The 22579-nt window shown below is 39.2% G+C and overlaps 1 protein-coding gene across 4 annotated transcripts in view; it reads left to right on the top strand.

Annotated features, from left to right (window-relative positions):
* The window catches only part of LOC111862186 (unconventional myosin-XVIIIa), a 271542-nt gene that overhangs the window by 201007 nt on the left and 47956 nt on the right, over positions 1-22579 (top strand). For 3 of the 4 annotated variants that reach the window (XM_023847374.2, XM_023847378.2, XM_023847376.2), the window contains 10 exons: positions 176-328; positions 1318-1482; positions 3526-3670; positions 4840-5119; positions 6317-6509; positions 8006-8237; positions 9309-9471; positions 9841-10027; positions 11897-12076; positions 12892-13104. In XM_023847374.2, coding sequence (XP_023703142.1) covers positions 176-328; positions 1318-1482; positions 3526-3670; positions 4840-5119; positions 6317-6509; positions 8006-8237; positions 9309-9471; positions 9841-10027; positions 11897-12076; positions 12892-13104 — 1911 coding nt within the window. The remainder of the gene's footprint in view (positions 1-175; positions 329-1317; positions 1483-3525; positions 3671-4839; positions 5120-6316; positions 6510-8005; positions 8238-9308; positions 9472-9840; positions 10028-11896; positions 12077-12891; positions 13105-22579) is intronic. The other variant, XM_023847375.2, reaches the window with a different exon arrangement.

Below are 22579 nucleotides of genomic sequence, written 5' to 3'. Positions count from 1 at the left end.
TCCTTTGTTTCCAGTTCATGAAATATGGATTCTATAGAATTTCATATTATGTCATTCTTTTGTCAGATATGGATGATATATATATATATATATATATATTATAAAGGAAGTTCTTGAATTTAGTTATGTCAGTGTGCTTCTTGTTCGTTAATGCAGTGAATTTCCTATGTTCCAGGTTGTGACTGTAGAGAAATTGAATGCTATTAGCATGGTGCTTGAGGCTTTTGGCAACTCACGGACCATGCTCAACACCAATGCTACCCGTTTCACACAGATATTGAGTCTTGACTATGACCAATCAGGGCAAATAGCCTCAGCCTCTGTGCAGGTTTGTTTTTCCCATGGTTTAATTTTATCATAATGTAGTTCATAGTTTGCTTAAGTGATCTGCTTTAAATTAGTGTATTTATTTATGATGCTGGCAAGTCTGTTAACAAAATAAGCACTTTAATATCTTTAAATATTGATATTTGGAACCTCTGTCAGAGTTTGAAGTTTGTTCATGTGAGGAATGCTAGGTGTACTCTATGACTTTTTATTGCTAGTGGGGTGGGACTAAGTCCCTTGTACTGCGGCCACTTCTGGCCTATTGTACCAGCCCAAGATGATAGGTGAGGGTGATTGTGGAGCAATTGGTGGAATGAAAATTGGCAGGGGAAACCAAAGTACTCTGAGAAAACTCGCCCCAGCGCCACTTTGTCCACCACAAATCCAACTTGACCAGACCCGGGATCGAACCCAGGCCGCCGCGGTGGGAAGCCAGCAACTAACCGCTTGAGCTATGGCGCTACTGTATGACTTGGATTCCACATCATAGTGGTCATCATTGTCATCTTCACTATCATGTAATCAGTAGCAAAATGGAATCCTGCACTGTGGCCTTCTTGTTCAAATATCTGGATTCCCATCTGTTTCCTAGGCAGGCAGGAAGGGGCCAGAATGGCCTAGATACCATATTCAGAGGCCTGTGTATACATAAATGGCCTTTCTTTCTTGTGCAGTATATTAGTTACCTTGAAAGAAATATCCAAATGAATGAATAAATTCAAGGCTGATTATGTCATACATTTTAGCATATTTTAGAATATAGTGACGTGGGTATAAGGAACTGGACTTCTGTGTCAAAGGTCTTGCATCTGAGACTTGCCAGAATTAATTCAGTCTATTTTACAAACATCTACAAAGCTACAACTTTGTGAATGTTTGGAATATCACTAAATCCAGGATTCTGCTAAATGTGGGAAACTGAAATGGGGTTCCGCTGTAGATTTTGGAGACTGGAAACCTGTGTCCTGATAATGAATTTGTCTTTAACAGGTTTTGTTGGCAGAGAGGTCACGTGTTGCCCGGAGGCCAGAGGGTGAACCAACATTCCACATTTTCTACCGACTGCTGGCTGGTGTTGAGGGGACACTTCGCAGGGAACTTCATTTAGATAGTCTTACTGGAGAGTCAAATCTCTTCATGACTCCACTCCAGAGGGTAATAACCATTTCACTAATTATTTATGATATTATATTATCATTAATAATATTTCTCTATTTCACAGTGTATAAGAGGGACCATTGTACTAAATGCACTGCAATTTCTATGGCCGTTTTGAGGAAAAAGCCATATCTTATACACTGGGAAATTTGATAATTATAATATTTGCTTTGCATTCTAGATATATTGAATATTCAGTCTCTGTCACTCACTGTAGCAAAAATTGTGACTATGTGGAACCATCCTGCTTGAGGAGCTAATAGATACTCAGCTACTCAAATTTGATCCCTTTTGTAGAATCTGAAGGTTCATTATCATTTCCACAGACCCTGTGTAATATTTTGCAGCACACTGGTTTTTATGATGAGGAGTTGTTAGTTTCCAGCTGAACCTCAAGCCTGATATACCATTCCTTGTCAACTCTCTGAAACTACTTATTCAGTATATTTGACTTACAGTCATCACATATGATGGCTCATGTCTTGCATCTCCAACCTGAGTACTTGCCACACTGTGATGGTTTTATAGAAATCAAACCATCATTGATGCCATAAATGTTCTGTATGTGAAGTAGAAGTAGGATCCCTGCTACTGACTCCTGTTTGCACAGAATTGACTAGTAATTTGTTTGAACCTTACCTTGTAGTTTCTCCTAGGCTGATTGTATTGCCTGAAACAAAACAAAAAAAAAAAAAGGTGGTATCATTATTAGTGGAGCTAGTAGGAACTGCAGTTTACTGATCCAGTCTTTTAATATAAATGTGTTTTTGAACATTATCCACAGTCTTGTCTTTATCTAAAAACCGTCTTGTTTTATTTTTTCGAAAACAACGTTACGGAGACTGGATTCTGTCTCTGTCTTCAGGTAAAACGTACTCAGTTGGGCCCAATTGACAGAGCTAGTCCGTATCTCCGGAGACTAGCTCTATGGATTGAGTCCAACTGAGTAGGTTTTACCTGAAGACAGAGACAGAATCCAGTCTCCGTAATGTTGTGTTTTGAAAAACAAACAGGACAGTTTTTAGATAAAGACGAGACTGTGGATAATGTCCAAAAACATAATATTTATACTAATGTACCATTTTCACAAAGTTTTGGATCTCATTCTGTCAATAATTTCCATCNTCGTCGAAAGACCATTGACCAACTTTCTGAGGAAAGGAATATCTCATGGAGCATGGTCCAGCGAATTTTAACCGAAGGTTTGCACATGAGACGGGTGTCTGCAAAATTTGTCCCTCACTTGCTCGGAGATGACCAAAAACCGCATGAATGTTTGCCGCGACTTGAAGAGTGAAGTGCAGTTTTCCCTAACAGAAAGCAAAATTTCACGCACACTCTTTGTTCCTTCTGGTCGGCCATCTCACTAATCGCCAAAGGGTTATAACAGGAACACACACAAAACAGAGCACCACAGACAAACCACTAAACTCAGACTGACGCCAGCTCACTAACAGTCGCGGGAAACCCCCAGCTAACACCACCTAGCAGCACAACTCGTAACTACAAAGCATGCGCGCGCAACAGGTCGTTTCCGGTTATTTTTGGGTCCCCCTTTGTATACACAAGTATACAGGTAAAGAAAAAAGGTAAAGCTATCCCCGTAACAGGCTGTGGAGGCCCATAGGGTTATGAGACCTTGAGGCTCCCACATTTTCTAGACATTCAGCTCATAGATGGCAGTGAGTTTGTCAATCTTACATGTGGACCACCCTTTACCCCCAGGAACATTCCTGGTACTCATTTATGTTAGAGGCTGAGTCAACCCTAGGACCATAGTGAGACTGCAACAATTAGGTCAACTGAAAAATTCAGTGACCTCATCGAGAATCGAACCTGCAACCTTCTGACATGTAGCATAGTGCCTCAACCAAGTATGCTACCAGATGCCGCGCACTCACACACACACACACACACACACACACACATTTACTTTAAAATTGCTTTATTGTAGGAAAATAGAGAAGAGAGTATTCGGCCAAAGAGTTAATCATATTGACTCACTGACATGCCTATACTGTATTTGCTAATTTGTTTCAGCATGAGGACAAGCAGAAGGCCATGCTGGAATTTGCTCGGGTGTGCACTGCTATGCAGGCTCTGGGCTTTTCTGAGGCAGAAAGTAAAGTTATCTGGTCTGTCTTGGCTGCAATATATCACCTGGGGATTGCTGGTGCTGTTAAAGGTACAGTCGTATTCTGAGTATCATAATCATTGCCTTATATACCGGGTGTTTAAGAGGTGATTCCTAACCTACAAATTTCATAGTACAGAATATTGTTTGGAGAGGTAATAGGTGCTCTAGCTGTCAGCTATTTCCATGGTTTTATGGACCTTTTAATGGTTTATGTTATGCTGGCAGTATCTTGGGTAATGTAGCATTGAATGGATTGGCAGTTGGTGAATAATGGATGGCAAAAGATTCATAAGGAAACGGTGATGGTATAGTTGAGGCACTTTCTTGGTATTTGCTTGGATGGATTGTGGAAAACCACAGATGACCTCAGGATAACTGATGTTCTGAGCGAGATTTGAATCAAGCATATTCTAGATACAAGTTTAGAGCATTAATCACTACATATACGTGCTGGGTGGTTTTGTTGAAACTGAAGGCATATATGATTGTTCACATAAGTTTGCCCGTTTGACTGTATCATCCAATTCACAGCCCTTATACCTAACTCTTCAAAATTTGTACTTCCTTTTTGATTTTCTAGTTAAAATGTTGTAAGTAAAGTAAAAAAAGAAGTAATGGTATCCTTGTAACAGGCCATGGAGGCCAATAGGGTTGTGAGTTGTTGAGGTACCCACATTTTCTAGACAATCGGCTCATAGATGGTAGTAAGGTCGTCAGCCTTATGCGCTGGCCGCCCTTTTCCCCCAAGAATATTCCTGGTACTCATTTCTGTTAGAGGCTGAGGTGACCCCAGGGCCATAGCGCAGCTGGGCAGATTAGGTAAATTGAAAAAATCCACCTCATTGGTGTTCGATCATGCGACCTTCCAGCTTGTAGCATAGTGCCTTAGCCAATTATGCTACCATGTGGCCCCCAGTAAAAATGTTGTATACATTTCTAATTTTTACCTATGCATGCTGTATATCTTGCAAATCTTCATTTTATTAAAATTAAATTCTCCTATCAAATGTTACATTTTTATGGGAGATTCTCTCTTCAGGGTAGAAGATGAAGGTAGCAGGTTTCTTGTGAAATGTCATTAATGATTTAGAAGACTGCACTGCCTCATATCGCGGAAGTCAGTAATTTTCATAGTCGCTGCCAAGAGAACCTCAAATCTCACTTAATTTTTTCCTTATACAGTATTTGATGCTAAAAATGTTATGTGTGCTTTATAGCAGGAGGTAGCAACAGCAGCCGATGGCATTTCTCCAATCCTCAAGCAGCACAACAGGCTGCTCGTCTTCTAGGCACCACAGTCGAAGAACTGGCCCGTGTCTTGTTTGGGCACAGTTCAGGTGGAATGGGTACGCCCTCTACCCCTCGTGCTCCCTTCCGGACCCCTTCACCTACTGAAAGGGTACTCGACAGGGATGTCACAGGATTGGAAGCTCTAGAAGGGATGGTCATTGGTCTCTATGGAGAGGTATTGAATGCTGTGGCAGCACTTATCAACAGGTGAGATGCCTGAGACACGTCACACATTCAGACATATATGCCTACATCATCACTGCAGACAGGATGTGTTATTTCTTATTTTGCTTAAGCTCTGGTTGTATGGCCTTAAAATCTTCTGATGTTTTTTGGTCACCATATGTAATCATCCTTTTATATGCTCAAATTTCATTCAGTCATTCATAAATGACTCCTTCCTGCATGTTTACGAACATTAGAAACATATGGTTTTGAAGTCTCCCTACTTCTGTTACTCTAATCTGTCTCATGGATGTTGTGAAATCATTGTGTTACATATTGAGATACTTAAATCAGTGTTCTTTGTTACCTGATGCTCATATAAATGAATGCTTGGGGTTAATTATGCTTTCTCACCTGACCAGTCAATATAAGGTCAAGTGGGTAAACGGTTATGAATGAAGAATTGAAAAGGAAGTAGAAGGAACTATAAGGGCCGTGCCATAGCTCAAGCGGTTAGTTGCTGGCTCCCCACCGCAGAGGCCCTGGTTCGATCCCGGTTCTCGTCAAATGGGATTTGTGGTGGACAAAGTGGCGCTGGGGCAGGTTTTCTCCGAGTACTTCAGTTTCACCTGTAAATCTTCATTCTACTAAATTCTCCACAATCACCCTCACCTATCACCTGGGGCTGGTACAATAGGCGAGAAGTGGCCGCAGTACAAGGGACTTAGTCCCACCCCACTAGCAATAAAGAAAACAACAGTTATCACCTATTTTAGAGCATTATCACACTGAAGGACTGAAGGAAAGAAACCTCAATTAGGAGACTGAGTATTGGACTCAAGTGTTTTTGAAAATGAAGCAGTAATTCTGTCCAATCTATATAATGTTCAAAGATGAATGTGTAATTTCATATTACAATATTTGTGAGATGGTATGTATTTGTGTTTTACAAGATCAGATTATCAGGAACTAGTAAATATGATATGTCTGTGTCATAGATGGTTTTACAGTTTAATGTGTGTAATAATCAATATAGAAGATTTGAGGTTTTTACAGCTATTATAATTTAGATTGTGGTTTGGGTTATGTTATGTTATATAGTCTTGTATATGGCTTCAGATGCTTAGGTAGAGGCGGCAGGTTACTTCGAAATATTCGTAACTGCTCAAAATTATGCAGTGCAATAAGACTGAAGACCATAATCTAAATTTAAATGAAGTACCTATTGTTTGTTTGAAGATCCATATCCACACCAATCCATACAGTGTCATCGCTGGTGGTTGTGGATTCCCCAGGCTTCCAGAACCCTGCTTCCTGTGGCCAGCAGGGTGGAGCAACATTTGAAGATCTCTGCCACAATTACCTACAAGAACGTCTACAATTGCTTTTCCATCATACAACTCTTGTTGCTCCAAAAGATAGATACACGCAGGTTTGTGTTAAAACTGCATTCACACTGCATTGTGTAATGTGTTCCCTGGTTATGTTCATGATTTAAAGGTGTTGCGGATGTGATACTGATGAGAAAATTTTGAATACTTACAAACTAACTCTCTTATTCTGTAACTAGCAAAATGTGAAGTCAGATATGAAGCCCTAAATTAAAGACAATTGTACTGCATGGTCAGGGCTATCATGCACCTCAGTGTGTGTGGTGACGGACAAATATAGAACAATGGTCCAGTGACGATTCTGTAGCCAAACATTTAATCAGTAGCCAGTGACAAAGATCACCAGTACTGTATAATACATATGACAGCTGAGGTGTATCTTTATTAGTGACCAGAATGTGATTCCAAAGAGGGGCAGGGTTTGTCTTTTTGGCACTGAAACCAGACTGGTCTTGGAGCCTACCTGGCCTCCTATCTTGAGGATGAAGCAGCCAGAGCCTGAGGCTGTCTCCCACAGCATTTCTGAACATTCCACAGTCAGTACACCCCTTGTCTCAAAGTGAAAGTTCATGTACCCATTTTCAGTGGAAATCTAATTTTCAACTCAGACAGCTGCTATCATGTGTTACAAACACAAGATACATAGACTTTCTGAAGAATGTTGTCTTCTGCGATGTACCTAATCAAAGTACTGTCATGATGTTTGCCTCAAGGGACTGAGGAAAGCTAGAAAAGACCTCAGTCAGGACAGGAATGTCACTAAACGCCTACCAGAATACGTACCCTAATATCCCAGAACAGTAATCTTCATAATTTCTGTCATGAGAACCTTACATCTCACATACTTCAAAATGTCCCACTTGATCTATATCTTTTCCACAGAAAACAGTGTTTAAATTATTGGCATACTTTGACAGTATCTGATATATGCTCTTTTAGGAAGATACTTGATTGGTTGTGAAGTATCGTTGGATTGAAGTGGATGTAGTGTGCTTGTTGAACACCAGATGTAATGTATTCTTAGGAAAATTTAATAATATTTTTAAGCATTTATTTTTATATTTAAATGCTGGAACATTTTGAGAGGGTATCAACAGCCAGTCACTCACAGTCAGGCTGAAAACTTTGATCCTTGTTAAAACTTTCATCATCACCACCACCACCATCATTGTCATGTTCATCATCATCATCATCATCATCATCCTTTTAAGTATTAGGCCTACTGAAATTTGTTGTGGATATTACACGATAGAATCTCCCAAAATCTCTTTTTCTTTTTAGATGATATTTTGAAGTGTTTTTTGCAATTCTGTCAGAGCTCATCCTGTCAGTATATTGTTCCCAGTTTCTTCGATATGGATCTACAAATATTTTTTCCAGCTCTTTGATGTATTTGTCCATCTATTCTTTAGTAAGCATACTTCCGTTTCTTTTCCCTTTCTATGCTACAAATATGTTATATAGATTACAATCCCAGCTATTTTCAAGGCATGTAATTGAGATACGTTTATCTCTCAGGGCACTTTCAATGTTGTAGGAACATATAGAGCTGAATTTGGAAGGAGGAGATGGGGATCTATGCACTCCAGGTCCTCTGGTATCGTTGCTAGATCGAACCTCACAGAACTCGATGGTGCGCACTTCACAAACAGATCTCCGAGAAGCAGATCGTCGGGGCCTACTTTGGCTTTTGGATGAGGAGGCAGTGTATCCTTCTGCCAGTGATGAGGGGTTCCTGGAAAGACTGTTTACTCATTATGGAGACAGGGGTATGTCAACTGATTACAAAGCATGGAATGACAGTGTTGAGTATGAAACAAGTCTGAAGAGACCATTTGACAGGTCTGTTTGTTAAAGGGTTTAAAGTAAACTAAATCACGGTGGTCATTTGCAAGTCCCACATGTTAAATAAATCAAACCCAGATCTACCTTCTGCCGAAGTACACATCGTTACATATCGGTACCTGTCTTATCAAATTGCACAGCATCACATCAGTACCTGTCTGCAAACTAAATGATTCACATATTGATTCCTGTTTACCAAAGTACACCAGATCACATGTAAATACCCATGTAAAAAACTACCTGTTAGCACCTGAGTACATAACTACATGATGCTGTCTTCCAGAAAATCTTCATATTCACCACTGTGAGAACCTCCAGTCCCATAACCTTCATATTGATCATCATCTAATTTAGGTTGTAATCTCCTGTTATGACACTGTACACGTATAATCTTGCAGTGGTTAGCAGTGATTTGGAGGAACCTGTTACTCTAGCTTCAGGATGGAAGTTACTATAGAAACCAAGGATCTCCTCATATGACACTATGCACATATAATCTTGCAGGGGTTACCAGTGGTTTGGAGGAACCTGTTACTCTAACTTAAGGATGGAAGTTAATATAGACACCAGGAGTTGTGTTTGGTCTTACCTTGTCGGTAAGGACAGGGAACTTTGTAACTTTGCTATCATGATGCTAAGAATTCTAATCATATATAGTATTACATCCCCATAGAAGTTTACTATATGAAATGGCAGGTTCTCATGGTGATAAGAAAATTATGGTTTCTCCTGGGTAAACAGTGTTTAATTTAACACATTCATATTACATCTTTGTGTCTTGTATGAATTCTAACTTTGTGGCAATTTGAAGAAATGGGGTAGCAGATATGTCTGAAACTGTAGATCATCAGATACCAGAAGACTGTAATTTTTATAGTTCCACTTTATGTAACCTGGATTTTTCATGAAAATTTGGTATGTCATGGATAATTGAAGAGCTGAAATTTGTTGACTTTTTTCCTCTGTATTATGTGTGGTAACTATTTGTTATACAGATCACCAGCTGCTGCTAAGAAAGGCTCCAGGCAACAACCAGTTTATCCTGCAGCATCTTCAAGGCACAAACCCAGTCTTATATACAGCTTCAGGCTGGCTCAAATCTTCCAGAGAGAACCCCATTGCTCGCAGTTCAGTGGGATTATTGCAGGAGTCCTCTAGGTTAGTTAATAGGAAAATTTTTAGTTTAAATGTATAATAGTGTCATGTGCCAGTGACTAGACATGGGGTTTGGATTGGCAGTTGAATTTGTAAGTACAAATGATTATAGCACCCTGATTAGTCATTAATGCCTTGAGGAGTGAGATTTAAGCACTTTATTATATGTACTACAATAAACTTCTTTTAGAAATGTGCTACTGGCAATAATTTTATGTTATAAGCCACACAGTAACTTGTAGACTTAGCTTCTGTCAAATTACTCCATACAGGTCCACTATGGGAAGGGTTAATAATACTCCTTAGAAATACGTTTCACTGTGTAAGATGAAAATGTAATTTTGTATAATTTTTACTTCCTATTTTCTGTAGGGAGGAGGTGAACCAACTGTTTTTGAGTGTACGAGGACCAGGTGTGTCCAGTGCATTAGGGGGCTCTGTGGTGGGCATTGAAGGCACTCAGTCTCTTCGGCGAGCATCTAGCATTCGCCGCACTTTCACCACTGGTACTGCAGGTATCAAGCGAAAGTCTGTCTGCCTTCAGGTCAAATTCACTGTGGTAAGTGTTGACATTCTCTAAGCATAATTTTAATCAATTGGATTTGGATGAAAGACTTTTTGAGATCAAAATACCATTCTTTCACTGTCTCTTTTGCAACATTTTTCTCAAGTTAGAAATTGGCTTGAACATTGATTCCATAATAATTGTTTCACAACCTAGGGATGTATTATTTCAGAATGATCATATACAACATGAAAACTTCTGTATGTTTGAGATATATGAAAATGTGTGTCTAACCCAGCATGTTTCAGCCTCTGCTTTGCTGATATAAGGAGTTCCTTATGTTATCATGAACCTATTAGAAGTTTACACTAATGTTATATATATGGAATGATTGTTATTTAGTACTGTGGTATTCTTAAAAATACATGTAGTCATATAGAGGAAAATTGTTTTATGTGTAAAGATCTTGGAAGCTGTGTTTTATGTCATCCATCCTCATTACATTTCTCTTTACATTGTCACGTGTAAATGACTAGACACAGGATAAGTATCGATAATTGGATTTATAGAATTCTTATGACTCATAACTACAAATAAGTATAACAGTCTCACTGATTACACATTCTGCGGGTCCCTACAGCTACAGCACATGTAAACTCTTCTGTTATTAGGTTATCACTTGTTTTTGCTAGGTTAGTGGCTGCTAACAGTGTAAATAAATACTACTAACTGCCAGCTCTGACCTCCGACTGAATAACTTTTCACATTGGCCCTTGCTATATAGCCTCAGCATGAACCACATGGAAAACAGTACTTCTAACAATTCCTCTCTTGTTGTGTATTGGTTTGTTCCTGTGCAAACATGTTTACCACAGTGTTGCCTAGCAGTGGCTGCCTCTTTTTGATAAATTACGCTGGCTTTCAACTGTCATGTCACAGTATCAAAATACTCCTATTTAATCTGTTTAACATAATTTTATATAAATACATATTCTGTTATTCTTGTCTTTGAGCATGTTTCTTTGTCCCATATGGCTGCACAACCGGGACAGCTAATTCAGAAGAATCCTTGTTTCTCCATATACAGTGTGTGCTTTGAAAAGATGCTGTCCATCTACTTACTTCTTTACTTACTCACTCACTCACTCACCCACCCACCCACTCACTCACTCACCCACTCACTCATTCACTCACTCATGGAGCTGAGTCCTTCTGGAGGAGCCGCCAGTTCAGCAGCTACTCAAGAATTTCTCAACATTTTATGGAACCCAAAGGTTCATTACTGTGTTCACAAGAGCCCTCCACTGGTCCCTATCCTGAGCCAGATCTATCCAATCCATACCATCCCATCCTATCTCTCTAAGATCCATTCTATATTGTCCACCCACCTATGCCTTGGTCTTCCCTCTGGTCTCTTTCCTCCTGGCCTTCCCACCAATATCCTATACGCATTCCTCGTCTCCCCCATTCATGCTACATGCCCTGCCCACCGCATCCTCCTTGACTTGCTCATTCTAATTATACTTGGAGAAGAGTACAAGTTATGAAATCTATAAATATAAAATTTGTTTTTTAGCAACAGTTAAAATGTAAATGTGAATTTCCAGTATGAGTATTTATACCTGTTTTATTCCCGAATTTCATCTCCTTATCAAGTGTCTGGTCATCTGTTTGTACCATTCAAGTGCAGTCCCTGCTTTACATGAAGCTCAAATTTAACATAAATTATCTTATAAATGGCTCATTACACAAAACACTGGTATATAGCATTAAATTTGTATCTGAGTAAGATCTGCAGCTTCTGTTTGAAACACGTTTTGATGCAATTAATCTTTATGAAAATTCAGGGAAACATATAATTTACTGACTGGCCGATTGTGTAGTTTGAATAGCTGTAACTTTGAATCTCTCTTGTCATTTCAGGATGGCCTAGTGGAAACGCTACGTCGAACCAAACTGAAGTTTGTCCATTGCTTCCTCCCACACCATAATGCTGCTCTGGGTGAATCTGTTAGGTCAGGAACCCTTAAATCAAACAGCAGCCTGACTGGAAGCAACATGTCAGATGATCTTCTCATCAATATACCATTAGTGCGATCCCAGGTCAGTGTCTCGGTCACGTAATTCGTTTTCAGAAACTGGCTAGCTGCTCATCTGTTTTACATATTTTAATGTGGAAGTTTGTTCTCTCATTCATGTTTATCTTAATGATTAAAATAAGAAATTTGTAAAATTTGTAAAATTCTTGTAAAATTGATTTAGGAAACGGGTTAATAGTAAAATAAGTAGGAACTGATAGAAAGAGAACACAGGGTGTCAGATTTTGCTGTAGTGTGCTAGTGCTGAAGTAGTAAATGTTCCTTTCCTGGAAAGAATATAGCAAACATAGAGGTAACATTCAATACAGATCTCTGGAACTGAGCAGTTATTCATGGTTGCTGGTGCCCTGAGCTTATCTAAACAACATAATTTTTTAAGCTTAGTCCAGCTATGAGTCACTCTAAACATAGCCTTTGTTCTGGATGTTGTCCAGTGTCTTGAATTTTTCTAAATACAGCGTTTCAAGCACTATATCACTTCTCTTATCACTTCCTGTATAACTGGGCCCATTAGAAAGTGCTAGGTATAGTGCTCAAGACTGGCACTATTTAGTGTGCCCAGTTGCATAAAACCGTTCCTTCCTCACACCTGATGGCAGAAACAGTTTCTGAAATGTTGTGTTTGGAAAAGCTCCAGACAGTGGAAAATGTCCAAAATAATTGTTGTGTTTAAGGCTTATTTAATGGTAATTTCTCTGTTATGGGTTAACTTTTAATTGTTAATGTCTGACTATAAGTTATTTAACAGTGTACTATCAACTGCAATTGATATTTACCAGCGATGACTAATCATTGCTTATTTTACAAATGTCTCAACAGTTACGTGGAGCACAGATACTAGATGCTGTACGACTCCATAAGCAGGGATTTCCAAAGTTCCTGCCATTGTCAGAATTTCGGCGCAGGTTCCGGTTATTGGCTCCTGCAGATGGCCGCCCAGCCAGTCCTGTTCTTGATGAGCGCCGAGCAGCTGAGGACATGTTGCTTGGTATAGACATTGACATGACATCGTACCGTGTTGGCCTTAGTCAGGTAGGAAAAAATTGCTGTTTTTCTGCTAAATTTCGTTTGAAATCTCTTACTAATTTGTATGTTAAGGAATCTGTTCAGGTACATTTGTTTATGAGTCTAACATTATGCTTCCATATGTAATATATTGTTACAATATATATAGATTGTATGAACTGAATTCTTTTATTATTATTTAGATGAATGTAGTGCTTCAGATTATTAACCATGGTATGGATATCGTACTGCATTCAATCGGAAAGTTTCTGGACTAGATAAAAAAAGAAATGCTGGCTTAACTTGCTCAATTTTGGCTGCCATCTCCTTCAAAACAGTCTCCCTGGGAACGTATACAGTGATCCCATCGTTTTTTTCCATGCTTCAAAAGCACCGTGGAAGTCATTTTCCTTACTGCTGTTGAGTACTGCTTGTGATTCCCTTCGGCCGTCAGACGCTGTTTCAAAACATTGTCTCTTTAGTTTCATTTTCAGTTTGGGAATCAAAGTGAAATCACAGGGTGCTGAGTCCAGCGAGTAAGAGGATGGCGAATGATAACCATGTTGTTGGTCATAAACTGCTTTTCAGGGATGTGTGGGTGGGCGCATTGTCATGATGAAGGAACCAGTTGTGGTTGCTCCAAAGTTTGGTCTTTTTTTGTCACACATTTTCTCTCAAGCATCCCAGAACGTCACAGTAAAAGTCAGAGTTGATTGTAGTGTTAGAAGGAACAAATTCATAGCGAACAATCCCCTTCACATCGAGAAAAGCAATGAGCATGTGTTGAACTCCAGACTTGCTGTGCCTTTTTTGCTTTTTTTGTGATTGTGAGCTCCTCCACTGGGACGATTGTTGCTCTGTTTCTGGATCATAACCATAAATCCAACTTTCATCACCCGATATGAACCTAGAGATAAAACTTGGGTCCTCGTTTGCCTTCTCTTGTAGCTCAAGACACGCATTAATGCACTGTTGCTTTTTTATAGTTTGTCAAGAGTTGGGGAACAAAGTTCGTGGCAATGTGGCACATTTCAAATTTTCTGTTAAAATCTCCTGGCAAACACCATGTGTTCACAGTGCGGTGTCACGTGGTAAACTGATGCAATAGGCTCGTGGAAGTGTGTCCTTGGCCTCCCCTCACAAATTCTTTCAATGTGACAGTTACAACAGTAACAATCTGGGAACTTCCCAGTAGCACCTGTACTGCCAGAATGATTTTTTGTTGTATTTCATTAAATATTGACCATAGTAAAAAAATGTGTCCAGTAAGAGTTACAGATCTTAATGAGGTCTGCATTCTATGCCATTTACAAGTTTTGTATAATTTACAGTTTTTTTAAGAAAGGTAGTGAAGGACAGTCTGAGCTTATGTACATCCATCCCCATCATGAAACATTTTTCTATGCAGAACTGTATCAGTAATTTGTGCCAAACTAAAACAGATCTCTCTGTACTACAGTACTTACTGATTATGATTAGAAATTTCTTCACTAGATGGCAATATAATTTGTGTAGGGCTGTATCAGAGCAATGAAAACAGTGGCAACAACATGAAATACTGAAATGTATGTAATACACTCATTATGGATTTACACACTCTTGGTGAAATAGGCAGGTTTCAGATCACCATACTCGTATGTATGTGCTTACAGATGTGAATGGGTTAAATTCATCTTGCAATATTAAATTTAGACACCCTGAATGCTAAATTTCATTCTGATCTGTCTAGTAGTTGCAGAGATGTAGACGTAGGTAGACGTCCCCATTATGAATTTTTTGAAAATTTTGTTGCCATCATTTTTTTGAAAATATAAGCGTTTAGCAGCTAGTCTGTGAAGATTGTGCGTGTTCCTTGCGTTAACACTGTACAGCTGAATTATTTTGAAAACGTTCTTGGTTATTTAAGAGGAAGTTCCTTAATTAAACTATGTATTCACACGGAAAAGGTAAGATCTCTAATGTCTTTAAGTAGACCAGTGCAGGGATTCCTAGGTTTCACATCTTCCGTGATTCTGACAGTTTTCTTATTTAATGTAAATATCTTTTTCTTGTCAGATGAAGCACCCGCATGAGATTATTCCATATATTGTTATAGGGCAAAAATAGGCAAAATAGACTGATTTGAAAGTGTCAGTATTGCAGGTTGGTAATATGGATCTAACTGCACAACATTCTTCGCTCAACTTTGGAACCAACTGATCAATATGATTTTTCTGATTTATGTGATTGTCTATTTTTAACCCAAGGAATTTAGTGTTTACTGCTTCTTCTGTACATAGGTATCATTATATCTGATGCATAATGGATATTGTGGTGAATTATTTTGTATAAATTTCATTATATGTGTTTTATCTAGGTTTAGGGCCAGTTTATTAGCAGTAAACCATTTACTTGTGGGATTCTCAATGCTTGAAGAGACAACCACCTATTATACTTCTATACAAATATTTATTGTTGCTATAATGAGTACATTAATGAGCTTCAGTTTATTATGCGTTCATTAGTCATTGTGTAGTAGTGCTTCGGATGATGGGATAATCTCTGAATTAGTACTTGGTTCTCCTTTCTACTGCAACTGCCTTGAATGATGGCTGTCTGACGAATGATGTTGTTCATGTATGCATGGCTCCATATATAGGCTTGTGCATATCCATGTAAATCATTTGTTATCACGAAAACATGCTTACTGAGACATTGGCTACTGAGCATCAGATGTCCCACTGTTGGCTGCATAACCTTAAAAATGTGTATACCAATCTTTTTCTGTGGATACCTGAATATTGGGCCATTGCCTAGCAAATGGACTTATGCTTCAATGAATGTGGGTGGGTCCCGCATACTCACATGAGAGAGAACTCTGACAGTATAGAGAAATCAGCAGTTTCTACTAGAAATTGTTTCTCTAGTGTAATCAGTGAATGTTGTGGGTTCTGACAAGATATTGATTGTTGGAGGAAGGTCCTTTATGTGGATTTTGAAAAGCAAAGGCCCTAGAACAGATTATTCCTGTCCTGAAGCTTTTTTTGAAATTTTTTCATGCAAAAGTTTAAATTCTGCCATGAAACTACTTTATTTCCCCCATGTCTCACATTCATACTTTGTAAGTCAGGGACACATTTGCACTGACATGTAACGTTTTGTATAAGAAACCTGTCAATCTTTGGATCAACAACTTCCCTCCAACGCAGATAGGAGCTATGTTTAGGGATAGTGTAAGTACTGTGAGAGAGCAGACTGGATGTCTGCAGGTACAAGTAAAGACAGCTTACAGTATTTCCTCAATTAGAAGACAAGCCTTTTCACATTAGAATTTCATAAATCAGGGTGCATCTTACATTTGATGATGTCTAATAATTGATGCTGAAAAATTATATTGTATGACAAAAGCACAAGGAAAATATTCCTAACCATAACACTGGTTATGAGATAGTAAGCACAAAGATAGAAGCGAAGGAGATTCTGAAAGTAGGTCTGTTGTTAAAAAAGCCTTTACATTTACTGAAGCGTCATTTTGCGTGTGTTATATTTATTATGATCTAGGGGCACACCTTAGCATAGTTGGTTGAGGCACTATGGTACAAGCCGGAAGGTCACGGGTTCAGCTCCCGATGAGGTCATTGTATTTTTCTGTTGACCTATTATTATTATTATTGGAGGGGGTGGGTTTCCCCATGCACCGCGACCAGTGGTCTATTGTACATCCCCCTGTGATATTCTACCAGTCTCTAAACCCTACTGATACTGGTGCGTGCCATCAGTCCCGACTCAGCCAGCGAGTTCGGCCTCTACTGGCTCAGTGGTATGCTTCCCCCATCTACCAGAGGCGTTAGAGACTATTGTTGGGTGGGAAATGTCCTTAATAATTTGACTCAGAGGTCTCCTTGAGGCATGAGGTTCTTTTACATGCCATAAAGCTACGACACGGGACCCACGGCTTAAAGTCCCTCCTGGAGGACTTGTTCCCTGAATTTTTCCGCCCTTAAAAATTCCACGACCTCCGCTGGGTTTGAACCTGCATACCTTGAGTCATGAGGTGGGAACGTTACCCCTAGACTACGGAGGCCACTTCTGTTGACCTAATCCTTCCAGCTGCACTATGGCCCTGGAGTCAACTCAGCCTCTTAATAGAAGTGAGCACCAGGAATCTTCCTGGGGGTAAAGGGCAGCTGGCGCATAAAGCTGACAACCTTACCGCCAACTGTGAGCCAGTTGTCTAGAAAATTTGGGAACCTCAACATCTGACAGCCCTATGGGCCTCCACAGCCTGTTAACAGGGATAGATTTTTTTTTAAATATTTATTATCTGGTTCTATCAACACAGTGTGTGTATAGGTATACTGTATGTTACAGGTTTACTGCATGTTTCAGGCTTTCGGCCATGATCATGCACCTTGGACTTATTTGCTCTTTTCCCAACTTTGGCTAATTTTTACATATGGCTGTTTTTTTTATTTGTGTAGCATTAATTTACATATTAATGCAGTGCCCTTGTACTCATCTTAGTTGTAATGTTAAAATTTTGAAGTGTTAATATGCCTTGATGATAGTCATTGAATATAAAAGGTGTATTTTGTGTGTAAACATAAACATAAACTACAGCAGATAGACTTGAAAGGATTCTGACGATGGTGTATACTGTACTTCTTTCGGCTTATTTTGGACTTCACCCATCGTCTGGTATGTAAAAGACAAAAGACCACAACGTCCAGTTATTGAGACTAGCTCTTTCTAGCGGGCACAACTGAGTAGGTTTATCCTTCCCTATCCACCTGAAGACAGAGACAGATCCAGTCTCCAAAACGTCGTGGTCTTTTGTCTTTTACGTACCGGATGATGGGTGAAGTCCAAAATAAGCCGTAAGAAGTACTATAAACTACCGCAGTTTATATCCATTTACCACTGCTAAGGCATCATAACTACTTGTAATAAGATGTATGATAATGATATCCAATATCTTAACATTCTAATATTTCCGCAACTAAGCATTACAGGTATGACAAGTACAGAGATATTACAGTAATGTGTAAGTGATTGTTGTACAAAAGTACACCGATATATGAACATTGGCCAGTGCAGGGGAAAAAGCAGATAAGTCAAAGGTGCGTGTATATTACCTGATGATGGCCAATAGGCTGAAACATTGTAAACCTGTAACATGTATTATACCTATAAATAGCTTGTGTTGACAACCAAATAATAAATTATAAGAAAGAAGGATTAGAAACTGGTATTGTGATATTTAATCTATGAATTTCTCAGCACATTACTGTGAAGTGGATCTGTTCATTGAACACTAATAATGTTAGAAGTTTTACCTTCTGAATGACTTTTATTTCCCATCAGATTTAATTAAATGTGTCTGTAGGATCTAGAGGAATATGGAAGGTCAACCATGAATTGCATAGTGTGTCCAATATGAATCCTTTACAAACATGCAATTACCAGGCATTATGTCTCTTCCTTGGTTCAAGGTTTCAATTTCCTGTTGCATTGAGGCTTTATTGACATTGCTTGTACTAGGTTGTTACATAAAACACTTGTGTTTCAGTTACTGTAGTTGACCATACACACTGCCTGGGAGGTCTTGTCTAGATGAGGCACGAGGGGAAGAAAGTGTTTTTTTTTTTTTTTTTAAAGGTTTCAGTCCATGAACAGAAAATTCTGCTCACATATTTGACTGAGGATGAACTCAGAACTCTCTGATTGCAATTCCAGTGTTGTACCCTGAGACCACAAGATACCCCAGAGCAAAAAAAAAAAAAAAAANAAAAAATGTAAAGCTATCCCTGTAACAGGCCATGTGGAAGCCCATAGGGTTGTGAGACCTCGAGGCTCCCTCATTTTCTAGACAATCATCTCACAGATGGCGGTGAGTTTGTCAGCCTTTCGTGTTGCTGCCCTTTACCCCAAGGAAGATCTCTGGTACTCATTTCTGTTAGAGGCTGAGTTAACCCCATGGGCCATAGTGCGGCTGGAAGGATTAGGTCAGGTGAAAAATTCAGTAATATCAACAATCAAACGCCTGACCTTCTGGCTTGTAGCATAGTGCAACAACCAACTATGCATTCAAATATATTCAGTTGAAATAATACAGAAGTTTACAGGCCTTTTTAAGGTAAAAATATATATTTATCTCTCTGCCTAAGCATGTTTTCAATCTGATAAGTGATTTGTCCTCTGGTCATCTTTACCCTGGTGGGAAATCCCCAGATGCCCTTCAGATGTAAGTTAGGTGTAGCCCAGAACATTTTCAAATTTGAAAACAAAGCAAACAACACAGTGTCCCTCGCTGTAAATTGAATCCTGGCTGCCCATAGATGTATCCAATTGCTTTACTGGCTTACCTGTCACAACTCATGATAGAGCTTTGTGTTGCAACATCCTGTTATGGTGTAGTTCAGTTGATATTGTGTTCACCAGCTTTTGTCTGCAGCATTCCAATAGCGTTGGTGTGCATGGGTGGATGGCAGTTCTCATTCACTCATCAGTCAGCACCAGAAATAATACAGAAATACAGAAATAATAAAGGGCCAAAATGAAAGCTTTAATCAACAGAAAATGAGGCACATTAATAAAGAAGATGTTCTGGGAAAGACTAATCACCTACCTTACTTTGGTATGAATGGATTGCATAGAAAGCAAAAAAATTAGATGGGAATACAGCAGACAGACAGCTGGGTGATCTCATAGGCCTCCCTGATGGGGCACAGACTGCACAGAAAACATGTAAATTAGGGACGGGCACAATTCTTCTATTGTTGTGTGGGAAAGTGTTTTCCAATCCATTGCCTAGCAGTGGCAGGGAGGGATGCACAGAGAGACAGCAAGGTGATCTTAATAAACGTCCTTTTATTTTTCAGAATAAAGGAAAAAGACTAAAAAGTATCAAAACACTATTACACCAAGTTTGAACTGTGAACCTAGTGACAGTGGGAGTGCCAGTTTTTATTTGAAAATATTTAAGGATTAAGGAATGTTAATTTTATTGACAGTTCTAATGACTGTACAGTGCACCCCATTTTATGAAATTGAAAAATGATCTAATGATGAAGAATTCTGTCTTCTGGGATATAACATCGTATAGTCCATTGAAAGTCACTGGACGTTTCAGAGGAACATGTCGCCCCCACTGTAAGGACGTCAAATCCTGCACAGTCTGAAGATGATCAAATAATTATGAAAGAATGTTGTACAAGCCTAACATCTTACTGTCCAGTGTATAGTGATGGCATTGTAATATATTGTGACATGACTCTGAAGGACAGAATAGTAGAGCCAGAGCAGACCTCCATTGCTGGGCAACACCTCGGTAATGAAGTTTCTGTGACAACTGATACGTAAGCAACAATAGAGGAATCGTTGGGAACAGTGTTTTCTGTTTGATCCTTTCAAAATGGGTATAAAAAGAGTTCAGTTGGGAGTCAGCAGATCCCGTGTGGAGGCAGGGTTGAATACTTCCACCATAGCCCTGCCCCGTGTCTAGTCACTTAACAGGTGACAGTATAAAAGCCTTTTGTCTCTTCGTTTTTTCTTTCTCCGTGCCTCTACTTTCATTATGTTTCAGCACAGCACTGATTATCTAATCTTACAAGTAAAGGCAGGCAAAAAATAACTATAAATGCAGACTTTCTTTTAATAAGAAACGTTTGGTTCAGTTGATGGTTAATGTAGAAGTCAATGGAGGAAGGGAATTAATGCATTACAGAAAAGTTTTGAAAAAATGGGACAGTGTTGTAATGTAATAACAGAATAAGATGATATGGGCACGTTTTGAGGATGAATGAAGGGAAAATTGCAAAGAGGGTATGAACACGAAGGAAGGAAGGAAGGAAGGCTGAGATCAAGGTGGGAACAGCAGATTAGGAAAGATATCTTGCGAAACAAATGAAAAATAATGGAGGAAACAAAGGAGGTGAAAGAGGAAATTTGGGAACATGGGTAGACTGTCGTGGTTGTTAGACAGCTGACATAAAAATTGATGGTGAAGATGAAGAAAAAGAAGAAAGACGAGGAAATTGTTGAGAAAAAAAAATATTTTGGTCACTCGAAAGAAAATAATAATTTATAGAGGGCGGTGGATCCAACATTGAGCGTAAATTGTTATATCTGAATGGTACATTGGCAAAAGTTGTGAAGAAATATACTTGTAAATGTAGGCACAATAATAAATATTTTTTTATTGCTAGTGGGGTGGGTCTAAGTCCCTTGTACTGCTGCCACTTCTGGCCTATTGTACCAGCCCCAGATGATAGGTGACGCTGATTGTGGAGCAATTGGTGGAATGAAGATTGGCAAGGTAAACCGAAGCACTCGAAGAAAACCTGCCCCAGCGCCACTTTGTCCACCACAAATCCCACTTGACCAGACCCGGGATCGAACCCAGGCCGCCACGGTGGGAAGCCAGCAACTAACCGCTTGAGCTATGGCGTGGCCATAATAAATTATACTCTATGTTTATGCAATCAAAACAGACGAATGTCGTTGCTATACATAGTCTCCCCCTCAAACAGTATATAATTCTGAAGTTCTAGACATGTGACTGCAAAATCTGAGGTGCTTGCAGCAGTAACTGCATGATGTCTTCTGGGGTGTGAGGCCGTGTAGTTGGTAAATAGGTACCTGCATTTTAAAAGAGGGTGCTGCCTCAGTCTTGGCAACCCATTCTTCCAAAACGCTGGTAACGGTCACCAGATTTCACTGTTTCACATTCTGGAAGACAACAATCTGTATTTTAACTATGTGACTTCCGAGCCAAAGCCCGCAAGAAAATTTATGACACTTCCAAAATTGTCTGTAATTTCCTTATGTTGACAGCAGACATTGTCAGTTGTTTGGTCACCGTGGTTGAGTCAGTTGATGTGGATAGAAGATGCAGTTTAAAACCAACTGAAAGTAAAACAACTTGACTAAACGGCCAAAAAAAAAAGAAGGTGAAAGTAAAAGAATAAGTAACAAAGACCTGTAGGAGGGTAGTTATGAAAGATTATAATTTTACAAGGAAAGAAGAGGGATTTTCATCTTTTTGCTGTATTCCACAGACTCGCTTGTGTATTCTGTTATTTTTTAGTGTTGCATCCTGTTTATGGTGCTTAGAAGTAAGAATGCAAGGGTTACCATCACACAGACAAACCTGTTTATTATTCCACTCACAGCATGTTTTGGCCCACATAGGATATCATCTGGTGACACTTGAGAACTATGCAAATGGTGATGAATTCTATAAAAAGACATTGATAGTATAAATTTGAAATTTATACCGGTATTGTAGTTTACAGCATTCTGTCATCATTTGTATTGTGATGTATAGACCCATTGCTAGGCAACAACTGGTTAAGTACATTCCCGCGAGAGCGTATGCGCGCAACAATAGGACATCTGTTGCTAGGCAACGGATCTGCAAAAACTCATAAGACAATACGGAACAACAGAAGACGGTGTTTTCCGCGTGGTCCGTGCAGAGTTGTTATAAGGAAGAGTTCCGACTCCGCGGCCCCTCTCTCTC

Source organism: Cryptotermes secundus, unplaced genomic scaffold (assembly GCF_002891405.2).
Source record: "Cryptotermes secundus unplaced genomic scaffold, Csec_1.0 scaffold1229, whole genome shotgun sequence".
NCBI lineage: Eukaryota > Metazoa > Arthropoda > Insecta > Blattodea > Kalotermitidae > Cryptotermes > Cryptotermes secundus.
Note: the sequence above shows the minus strand (reverse complement) of the source record. Positions and strands in the feature narration are given on the sequence as shown.